Source organism: Aedes albopictus, chromosome 3, assembly GCF_035046485.1.
Source record: "Aedes albopictus strain Foshan chromosome 3, AalbF5, whole genome shotgun sequence".
Lineage (NCBI taxonomy): Eukaryota > Metazoa > Arthropoda > Insecta > Diptera > Culicidae > Aedes > Aedes albopictus.
In genome coordinates, this window is record NC_085138.1 from 346,250,602 (window position 1) to 346,262,811 (window position 12,210).

A 12,210-nucleotide genomic window follows, 5' to 3' on the forward strand; every position below is an offset into this window, starting at 1 on the left:
AATTCTTGGAAAAATCCTGAAAATTTCTTGACGAATCCCTAGAATATATACAAAAACAAATGTCTGGAGGAATTTGAGGAGCAATTCTTAGAAAAAAATCGTGGTGCATTTGCTAGAGAAGGGAGGGAAAACTGGTAAAACTCTGAAAAAGTTTTCCCTGGCTGAATGATTCTCTTTAAAAGTACCGTCAAATGGGGTAACTTGCAACACTTTTCGACTTTGAAGCAATATCATTGAAAATCTAAACAATTGAAACATCCTGTGAAGCATCGTGTACGCTAATTACCCCGAGTAGAATACTATGCAGCACTTGGTTTACCTAAATACGTTGCCACCTACTCAGAAGGTGCGAAATACATGCTTGTTGCAAGTTTCCCCATCTGTGGGGTAACTTGCAACATAGGACATGAAGCTAAGTTAGCTATCATTAAACAACACTAACATTCTAGTATTTAGTCGTATTGTAAATTTTTGATGTTATGCATGAAACATATCATGAAAAGATGTACACTAACCAATTGACAAATAATTTTTCAATAAAGGATTGATAGTTATTGCAAGCGAGAGTATATCGTTTAGCAACAGGTCTCACGTCCCTCAAACACAAAATATATATGAATCTCGTGACTTAGCACTCATTACAAAATGTCAACAATGAATATTGTCATTTCTTGAAAAGGTAGAGTGAGTGAAGTTGAAGTGGTGTTTGGCAATTTCAGCTAAATTAACATGATTGAAACACACCTATTCTACTTTGTAAATGCCAAACTCGCTAATTTGGGTACTAAACTGAACTAATTTACTCCATCTAGGTTCAGAATTGATGTTGGTGATTGCTTACAGCGTTCATAAACAAAAATTGAACTTTTAACATGATGAAACATGAATGAAACTTCAAAATGTAGTATTTCCTAGCAATGTTTGAACGTCACGTGCAAAAAAATAAAAAAAAATGAATTGTCATTTGAAAATTAACGCGTTACGTAATCAATAAATGATCCATTTCGGATATTTTTGTCAAATATATCGTGAAATGAAGATAAATAATAGAAGGTTTCGTCAAATTCAACTGTTGCAAGTTACCCCATAATGGTTGTCGAATATAATAATGATTTTTTGCATTACTTAGTCGATAAGTTTATCAAACTTTTATCGTTTAGCTAAGCTTACTATTGGGTACTCTAACTGCAAGCAAGGTCATCAGACTTATCGCACTTATTATAAGGGAGAGATCAAGCACGATTTTCATACTTGTTTTTATGGCATAAAATGAGCAATCCGTTTTAACAGTGTAGCTAAACCATAAACAAAGAAACAAAGCTAATTTTTATACTAAATCGATCTTTGATACACATAATCTCTATAACCAAAATAGTAGGGCATACTAGTTTTCATTATTATTAGAAAATGCTTCACATTTAGTGTATGTCATCGTGTTGCAAGTTACACCGCTGTTGCAAGTAACCCCGTTTGACGGTATCTATAAGCGCTTATTTGTTTAAAATATGTTACAGTGACTTCTGTGCAACCAAAACCTGCGCTGCCGTGACTTTTCGGTGATATGTGTGTTGCTTGGAAGAATCCCTGGAAATAAGTCCTCCTGCAAGAATTCCTGATGAATTCCCCGAAGAAACTGATGGAGGGATTCCCGAAGGAATCCCTGGAAAATTTTTAGGCAACTTCTTTGAGAAATTCTAATAGAAATATCTGTACAAATCTCGACACAAAACTCGGAAGTAGACCCCTGGTTCTTGAAGAAATCCTAGGATAAATCCTAAAACAATCGCTGGAGGAAACCCTTTAGGTATTCCCGAGTGAATTTTTGAAGGAGTCTCTTGACAAACTTTTTTTTTTTTAACTAGTTCGTTTATTTGGGGCTCAATCGCGTATAACGCTTTACGGAGCCGAGGATCTTTCTTTGTACTTAATAGTATACATTATACAGAGTAATAACTTTTTAATGATATCTGTTAGTAATGGGTGGAAGCCAGGGTACTCGTGGCAGCTCGAGGTTAGAAGGTCACATTTTGAGGGATGGACAGGGTAAGGACTGGGCCAAAGGTTTCACTGCTGCTCATCCGGGGGTGAATCGCATCTTGCTAGCGTATTCGGTGCCTTGTGGTGTTGGTACCAACACAGCAAAAAATATTTAAATTTAAACTGCGTGTAAAGTATGAAAAAAGTAAATTTACATTACTTGAAAAAGCAATATGATGGAATATTAAGTTAAAATCAATGCACATAAAAAGAGCATAAAAAACGATACATTTTTACACATTTATACATACGATATTACATCATCGTGTGTTTTCAACGCATCTCTCAAAAGCGCATTGAAATACATTGATTTTTCTGTCATTAAAACTTTAAATTCCCATCGACGTGTAAAATCACACTGACAACTTCCAAACCCGATACGTTTTGAAAAGTAGTATGGCCGACACGAAATTGCTTCGCTGCTGAGGTTTTGCTGATTTTGACCTGTTTTGACCATTGCTCTGAGGAAAACGCGAGTACGTTTGCTCGAAATCCATCTGAAGTAAGAGGTAAGTACAGGTAATTCATTTGTTGCTGAGTGAAAGTGATTTTTCATCGGAAAATTGCATATTTTCAGATGTGCGCATATCACAACAAAACTGCTGGTTATTGCTCGTTGCAATCAGCCCGCGGCGCTCACCATCGAGACGGACGACGAGATTCAACCATTACTGGAACCTCAGCTGCTTCAGCGAATTGAATATTCATGTATTTCATTAAATATCGAAACAAGCGTAATAAAACATAGATTTCCACCCAATATTGACATGATTTACCAATGTTTATTAAACCATGTTATCTTCTACCAGCCGGGGAAGCAGGATCGGTAGGAACGAACGGGAAAAGGAACATACCACGAGAGCCGCGTGCTGTGCTTCATGTAAAATTCAATGGCGTTTAAATTTACACGGTTTTGTCTCGCATATCCACTCGTGTAAATTTAAAACGCGATGGAATTTTGAGTTTATTTTGATGCTCCAAATATGTGCATCAAAATACACTTAAATTTACACTTTTATTTTAACTGTGAACTTGTTGTGGGACTTGGTTTTCCGGATGGCCAGGAGCAGCTTGGTAACACAAAGAGGACAAAACAGAGAAAAAAAAACTGGAGAAGAAAACACAAGCAAATTAAACTTTTATACCAGCAGAGCGAAGAAAGTCGAAAATACATCCCATGTATGTGACATCGCGGGTCCCCAACACATCTCTCACAAGAACAAAGGGTTGTCTACCTCGGGCCTCAAGGGTATCCAAAAGTAGCGCTCTGGAGGCGTCATTATCCGGGCATTGCCAAACTACGTGGTCGATGTCATCATAACCGGAACCGCACTTAGTACAAACATTGCTCAACGCGAGGTTAATCCTGTGTAAATGCGCGTCTAGCGAGTAATGGTTGGACATAAGTCTTGACATCACGCGAATGAAATTGCGACTTACATCCAGACCATACCACCACACTCGCAAAGAAACATTAGGAATAATGGAATGTAACCACCGTCCCAGCTGGCCATCTCGCCAATCATTTTGCCAACTTTGAAGAGAACTCTGGCGAACAAAATGGAAAAATTCATCATGTGAAATTCTTCTATCATAGATCTCACCTTCCTGTGCGCCCACCTTTGCGAGAGAGTCCGCCTTCTCATTGCCATAAATTGAGCAATGTGAGGGGACCCATACAAAGGTAATCTTGTATGAACTTTCGACCAGTGCACCCATCTGCTCCCTTATTTTTGTAAGAAAGTAAGATGAATGTTTTACAGGTTTCATCGACCGGAGTGCCTCAATCGAACTAAGGCTATCCGAGAAGATGAAGAAATGGTCTACGGGCATGTTGGAAATCATCCCCAAAGCGAAGTTGATTGCTGCCAGCTCAGCAACATAAACCGAACAAGGTTCCTGAAGTTTGCGGAAGGCGGTGAAATTTTCATTGAAAACACCGAAACCAGTGGATCCATTTATGCGAGACCCATCAGTGAAGAATCTCTTACAGGAATTGACATTTTGGTACTTTTCGTTAAAAATGCGAGGAATAGATATACATCGAAGTTGATCTGGTATTCCATGAATAGCTTGTTTCATGGACAGATCGTATTTAACAGAGGAACTGTCATTAGTGAAGTGTACACGGGGAGGATTATAACTTGGTAGGCTTATATCAGATGACATGTAGAACAGATAGATTCTCATGAATTTTGATTGAGTGTTCAGACTGAGCATTTCTTCGAAATTTTCAATGACAAGTGTGTTGCTCACTCCACACTTGATAAGTAACCTTAGCGAGAGCTCCCAGAATCGGTTCTGGAGAGGTTTCACCCCTGCCAGGACCTCAAGGCTCGCATTATGCGTTGAGTGCATACAGCCGAGAGCAATACGCAAACAACGGTATTGAATTCGTTCCAACTTTATTAGGTGGCAGTTTGCTGCTGAGTGGAAGCAGAAAGAGCCATACTCAATAACATGAGCATGAGCATGAGCATAGATGACCGCACAATTCGTAGTTGCTACTCCGTGATTGACCAGAGCAATCGAAATTGCACAAGGAACCAATGAATAGGGCTTGGGACTAGCTTACTATTCTCAATGTACACAGGTCGAGAGCTCTCAACTTTAATAAGGTCAATAACGGCGCCGGCCACGTCCTTACGGTCATCGAGGAAGGGAGGGAATGTTAGTAAGACAAACGTTGTTAAAAAGACCGCGAATCGCTGCATCTCCACGTTTGTCTCAGGAAGGAATTTTTTGTTAGTAGGGTAAGGTACATTGTCAGTCCGGGAGTCACCTATGGTTGGTGATATGATTTGACAATGGATCAATATACACAAACCGCCGTTAACAACCGACCACTTTTCGACGCAAGAACTAGCCAAAAAGAAAATTCAATCGCGCGTCTCCACTCCACTAGGGAGCAGAAACCTTTAGCCTATTCCACACAGAAATACACTGAACGCGACTCACTTGTCGGCGCCCGGATTTTTTCTCGACCGGCGAACCCGAACTAACATTTTTCACTCTTTTGTGTAAATGCAAAAAATTAAAGAAAATATTTATTATCAACTAAAAGTGTATTGGAAACTAGCGCCGAAGGGAAGCAAAAAATTCGGAACCGACTCAACCACGGCGCGCGCTCACTCGTCCCGTCGTCGGAGCCCCGCAGAGAGAAGAGACAAAAAAAATCGCAAAAATCTAGCAAAGCGAGCGCGCGAAACTTTGCTGCTGCCGAACTACCGCACACTACTGACTGCTTGGCGTCCCGTCATCGGTGCCCCGCAGAGAAGAAAAAAAAATCGCAAAAATCTAGCAAAGCGAGCGCGCGAAACTTTGCTGCTGCCGAACTACCGCACACTACTCAGAAAGAGCCATACTCAATAACAGAGAGAATAGTCGTTTTGTAAAGTTTTATGAGGTCTTCCGGGTGAGCACCCCACCATGTTCCGGTAATTGTGCGTAGAAAATTGATCCTTTGTTGACATTTTTGCACCAAATACTTGATTTGGGTACCCCAAGTGCCTTTTGAATCAAACCAGACCCCAAGGTATTTCGAAGTCAAAGACTGGTCGATTTCTATTCCCAAAAGATTGAGTTTCAGTTGGGCTGGGTTCCGCTTTCTAGAAAACACAACCAATTGAGTTTTTTGCGGAGCAAACTCGATCCCTAAATCTCTTGCCCAGATTGACAGATTATTTAGAGAATTTTGCAATGGTCTTTGCAACATTTCTGCATGTGGGCCTTTTAGAGAAACCACAGCATCATCTGCAAGTTGTCTTAGCGTGCATTGTCCTTCCAAGCAACTATCAATGTCTTTCACGTAAAAATTATAAAGCAAGGGACTTAAACTTGAGCCTTGGGGTAGGCCCATGTAACTTATTCTGGAAGTTGTCAGTTGTCCGAGATTGAAGCTCATATGTTTTTCTGACAACAAATTATACAAGAAATTATTTAAAATTCCTGGAAGTCCACTATTGTGCAGTTTTTCTGACAATATTCCTATGGAAACTGAATCAAAGGCGCCCTTAATATCCAAGAAAACTGAAGCCAGTTGCTCCTTTTCCGCAAAGGCCAGTTGAATATCTGTTGAAAGCAACGCTAGACAATCGTTTGTTCCTTTGCCCTTGCGAAACCCGAACTGTGTATTTGAAAGCAAGTTATTCGATTCGACCCAATGATCGAGTCGTGATAGGATCATTTTTTCCAACAATTTCCTTAAACATGATAACATAGCAATTGGGCGGTATGAATTATGATCAGACGCTGGTTTACCAGGCTTTTGAATAGCTATTACTTTGACCTGTCTCCATTCATGCGGAACGATGTTGTTCTCCATGAATGAGTTGAATTGACAAACTTTTGGAAGAATCCTTGAATTACTTTTTTTAGAGGAACACTTTCAAAACATCCCTGGCAAAAGTCCTAGAGGAATCTCTGCAGGGATTCTTAAAAAAAAAAAAAAAAAAAAAAAAAAAAAAAATCAATATATTAATTCTTGAAGAAATTCTTGTAGAAAAACAGGTCAGGATGTATTCCTGAAAGCATCACCGGGCGAATTTCAGAAGTAATTCCTCTGCATGAGCTGAGGGTATTCATGAAGAAATTCATGGATAGACTCTTGAACAAATCCGTGGATGAAATCCTAAAATAATAATTTGGTGATAATTGTGAAAGAATTTCTGGATGACTTTTGGGAAAATTTCATGCCTCCTGTATGCATGCGACTAAAATTCTCTTAAAGAATTCCAATACAAAGCGTTGGTGGAATAGATCTAGAAATCCTTGAAGTAATTCAGAAAAATCGCCATGTAATTCTGGAGAAATTCTTGGGTGCAGCCCTGGAAAAGATAATGGTATTTAGCATTTCTGAAATTTCTGATGGAACTCCTGAATAAATTTTTGAAGAGATTCCGATCGAAAATTTATTCTGGGGTTCCATCAGAAATTTGAACCTCTGGAGAACTGGAGGAATTTTTGAAAGTATATTTTGAGAAATTCCTTTATAAATTTCTAGAGTAACCCCTGAAGAACTCCTGAAGGAATTAGTGGAGGAATTCCTGAATGAATTCTGGGAGGAATTCCTGGAGAAATTTCGTAAGAAATCCTTTAGAAATTTGTGGATAAAAACATATGTTGAAAAATTGTCGTTTCAAATGATTTTAGAAGAATTTGTACAACAATTTTATCAGCAAATATAAGTTCTCGATCCAAGATCGAGGGTGTCGAAAAAACACAGGTAGTGCGATTGGCTTCAAAAGCAACTTAAACGAGCTTTCAAAAAACTGCTGGTGGGTCGAAAATTCCCATGTTTAGCTTGACGTATTTAATTGATGCACCCTCAACAAAAAAGCTAACTCCTATTCCATGAAGAAGATTAGATATATATATATAACCGAAACGTCGGATGTATGAGCAAAGCAGCCTTTTGCTACCCACTCAGACTGCCAGAGCCGAGAAATTCCTATCAAGAGTAGAATCCACAGTCGTCAAATTAATCGTTTAAAATTTTAAAGTTAGTATAGCAAAAGTCAAATTGTCAACTCGAAAATGGTATTTCAAGATGCTTGCGCCATTTCCAAATCTCAATAGTTTTGATTAAAAATTAAATTTTATTTTTTAATGGTATTTATATAGAAAAGCACATGAATTTAAATTATTGATAACAAAAAATAAGTTACAACATTTGAATTAGGGACAGTTCATAAACCACGTATACTTTATGGGGGAGGGGAGGGGGTCTGTGATGGCAATTTGGTCTTCGTGGTTTACTACGACAATAAACCGAAAATTTTAAAATAGAGTTAATTATCCCAGGAACGATGCTGACCCCATATAACCACTCAATGGACCATTTAGTTTCGAATGGCCAACAGAGGCCAAAAACTTCACTCACTCACCATTAGTCGTTTATTGCTGGCTGTTAGTAGCTTTCACAAAGTAAAGTGAGATTTTCGGACTGCTTGTTCGCCATCATCATTATCATGTAAACTCGTCCGTCATCATAACCGAAGGCTCCGGGTGGGTCACCTGTGTTAGTAATATTCGCAATTTGGCAACATAACCCCAAGGCTCCCAGGCTGTTAGTGCGCAGTGTTTTTAGCATAAAACGCTTTTAGCTAAGAGGACGACGTTAGTGGGAAAGGATTTTACGAAAACGTGCAGGATGTTGGCCGGGTGTGTGCGCTGGCGTTCGTTATTAATCGCAATTATTCAAACCTTGCCTGGCGGTAGCGGTCGCAGCGGCAGCGGCATGATCGAGCTTCCTTCCGGGGGACAACCGGACCCTGGACGGCACCGTCGGTGGTGGCAGTCTCAGCCTCAGGTGGTCGACGGTGGTCAAGGGTGGTTGCATGGTGGTGCTGGGTGCATCCACTATCACACCGTTGGGCAGGACTAGGGCAGCTGCCGAGGAGGTGGTGCCAGTGGGGACGGAGGTGATGGCGGTGGTGGTGGTGGTGGCTAGACTCACGGGTGGTGTTTGAGGGGGAAACTGAAAACCCGAGATGGGAGTGCAGCGAAGCTCTGCGGAAAATACACAACAACAACAATCGGATTTCTTGTAGTAGGGGGTCGGTTACGTACAGTGACTCAGTCTCATAAGTGTACAGGTACAGGTCAACATTTATAGAATTGGGTTGTTTAGTGAATAAAATATTGCTATTTTCTATATCCTAATCGAAAGAGCTCATTTTTCGGAGTATAACGTGATTTTATTGGATTCCAATACCTTTGTTTAGATGGTTAAATTAACAAAACAGTTTTAATTTTCGTGGATAGAATGACAGTTCAATCGATAAAGTGACAGTTCGACCCGAACAAAAAATTTTCCCCATACAAACATTTTCCCCATACAATGCATTTATTTAAAAATAGTTCCTGGACTCCAAAAATTATGAAATTTTGGATTTCGACTAATTTTTGGGCGGAGAATCCGACTATAAAATAATCCGGATACCCCTAAAGAACCCAATTTGGAGCACTAAATGGATTATGGAATTCAACATCACGCACTGAGCTTCAAAGTAATGCTAAAATAAATTTGACATAAGTTTCAATTATTTTTTTAAATTGGTTACAAAACAATCGAACTTTTTTTATTGCGTAATCTGAAAGTATACTAGCCAGACAATACACATTACAAATTTCATAAAGATTGGATCACTAGAACCAAAGATACAGCCTATTGTAGCGCGCACCCTCTATAAGCGCGAAACTGTAAACGCGATTATCTCGAAACGGTGTTTTAAAAATGTGCCATTGCGGTGATCACGATGTCTTGAAAACTAGTTGACCGATTAACAAACTTTTTTTAAATTGTCCCTTTAAACTTTTTTTAAGGAGTCCCTTGAGGATTTTCTGATGGAATCACTGAACCTGGAAGAACTCCTGGAGATACCTCAATAAGGATTTCTGAAAGAATTTCTTAAGAAATTTAGAGGGGTTCCTAGATGAAAATTAATAAAGTAATTTATTTAGTTACGCCTGATAAAACTTTTTCAAATGCCAGAATGCCTAGATGATTTCTATGATATTTTTTCTGAGGAATTTGTGAATCCTGGAGAAATTAGAGAACCTCTCGAGGAATTCTGGAACGATATCCAAAGGAATTTCTGAAAAAAATCCCGGAAGCAAGGATGGGAACACTCACTTGCAAAGAGTTACACTCAGTTGCAGTTTTCTCAGCTCAGAAGCGTGCAATCAAGAAACGATGTATGGACGACTTTTGCTTTCTGGTTTTGTCTTAAAGTTTGCCGAACAGAGCCGTACACGCATACTGAAGTCGTGAGGGAGCTGCGAAGGCAACTTTCCACGAGGTGGATGTAAATTACACTCACCTCGTGGAGAGTCACTTTCACAGCTCTGTGACTTTGGGATGCGTGCGCGACCCCTACTCTATTCGGCAAAGTTCGTCCATACATGGTTTCTTGATTGCACGCTTTTGAGCTGAGGAAATAGCAAGTGAGTGTAACTCTTTGCTAGTAAATGTTCCCATCCCTGCCCGGAAGAAAATTGTAAATAAATCTAAGCAGGGATTTATGATGTATTATCTGGTGGAACTCTTAGTAAAACCTCTTGAGGAACTTGAGGTGTTCCTGGAGAAGTGTATGAATTTTTCGATGGAATTTCTAAGAGAATCGCTGGGAAAAGGGGCTGTTCATAAACCACGTAGACCAAAATTTGGCCATCTCAGACCCCCCCCCCCTCCCCCCTCGTAGACTTTTGTCCATACAAAAATTTTGAAATTTGTATGGAGCGTAGACTTTGGCTAGACCCCCCCCTCCCCCCAAAAAGTCTACGTGGTTTATGAACGGCCCCAAATAAATAGTGACGTAAGCGACATTGATAGTTTTGGCCCATTTTTTGGTTATTATGCATAAAACTCTTGCTCATCTTCTAAGTTTCTTTCCATAGATGATAGATTACGACTAGACCTTGCATTCTAATACACCAGGAATACCACAATGTTATTTTTACACCAGATATTATATATAACATACCAAAAAATATCGAAATTTTGAATGGCGCTTACGTCACTTTGCAGAATTACGGCAGTGAAGGAATTGCTGCAAAAAATTCAAGTGGAATTTCTGGAGTCATTTCTCAAACTATCCGTCGAGGAACTCCTGTAGATAACTCTTTGGAAATTACTAAAAAATCTTTGATGCTTGAAGAGGTATTTTTGGATGAATGATAAGGAGACCTTTCTGGAGGAATTCCAAAGATAATCAAGGATTTTTGCCGGAATCTCCTGTCTGCAAAAACCCAGAAAGAATTTCTGGAGAACTTTCTAGAGGTGTCCCTTGAGGAAATTCCGTATTTTTTTTTGAGCGCTTCGGCCATTTTTGATCCTTTGATAATGTGTATTTTTTTAATGGTTAGCGTTAAAGCTTAAATAATGCAAATCATATTTATGGTTAAGATTATTAACCGTTCGAGTCCTGATCGTTTTCCACAGGGGTGGAAGTAACGACGTTATGGTAGCGATCCTTTCAGCAGTTAAGTTCGCAGAATATGAACAAATCTTGATACCCAGTACATAATTTAAGATTACGCCTTTATGGTCAGATCGTTGAAGCACGCTAAATTCAATTAAAATGAAGGACGAATCACACGGAATATGATTCTGTGGCATTTCTCCGGTATAACCAGGTCTTGAAATTAGTCTTTAGTCTATGGTCGAATTTGAGTTAACCATATAAAATATATATATATTTAACTCCTCTGAAGCTTGCCTTACAATATACAAATTCATGCAATGACAGGCAAAGAAAACGCTTCAATTAAAAACTGTGGAAGTGCTCAATAAACACTAAATCAAAGAGAGGCAGACCAAGTTCCAGCGAGAACGTAGAACCATAATCAAGAAGAAGTAGTAGAAGAAGAAGAAGAAGAAGAAGAAGAAGAAGAAGAAGAAGAAGAAGAAGAAGAAGAAGAAGAAGAAGAAGAAGAAGAAGAAGAAGAAGAAGAAAATGACCCAATTCTGTCAGCCCTTGGTAGCATTAAGGGCTGGCCAAATCGTACCTAACAAAGTCGGGACTTTTTTTAAAATAAATTATTAACCGTCAAATGGGGTAACTTGCAACACTTTTCAACTTTGAAGCAATATCATTGGAAATCTAGACATTTGAAACATGCTGTAAATCATCGTGTACACTAATTACTACGATTAGAATACTATGCAGGACGTCATTTACCAAAACACGTTGTCACTGTTGTCAGCTTATCAGGAGGTGCGAAGTTCATACTTTTTGCAAGTTGCACCATCTTGCAGCACATAACATTAAACTAAGTTAGCCACCAGTAAACTGTACTTACATTCTAGTGCTTGGTTATATTATAAGTTTCTGATGTAATGTATGAAAAATGCTTTGAAAAGATGTACACAAACCAACTCAAATACGATTTTTCATTAAAGGGTTGTTAGTTATTATAAGCGAGAGTAGATCGTTTCACAGCAGGTCATACGTCCATCAAAAATGGATCTCATGACTTAGTATTAGTTACAAAATGTCAGGTAATTTTCAGTTTGAAGTGATGTTTGGCTACTTCAGCTGAAATAACATGATTCAAACAACCATTCAACTTTGTTAACATCAAAGTCGTCATTTTGGGCATTCTATCGAAATTATTGACTGCATCTAGCCAGAATAGATGTTGGTGATTGTCTTTGAACGTTCATATACT

The 12,210-nt window shown here is 39.0% G+C and overlaps 1 protein-coding gene across 1 annotated transcript in view; it reads right to left on the reverse strand.

Annotated features, from left to right (window-relative positions):
- The window catches only part of LOC109421914 (uncharacterized), a 159,726-nt gene that overhangs the window by 74,660 nt on the left and 72,856 nt on the right, over positions 1-12,210 (reverse strand). The window contains exon 2 of the mRNA XM_029865146.2: positions 8,242-8,547. Coding sequence (XP_029721006.2) covers positions 8,242-8,547 — 306 coding nt within the window. The remainder of the gene's footprint in view (positions 1-8,241; positions 8,548-12,210) is intronic.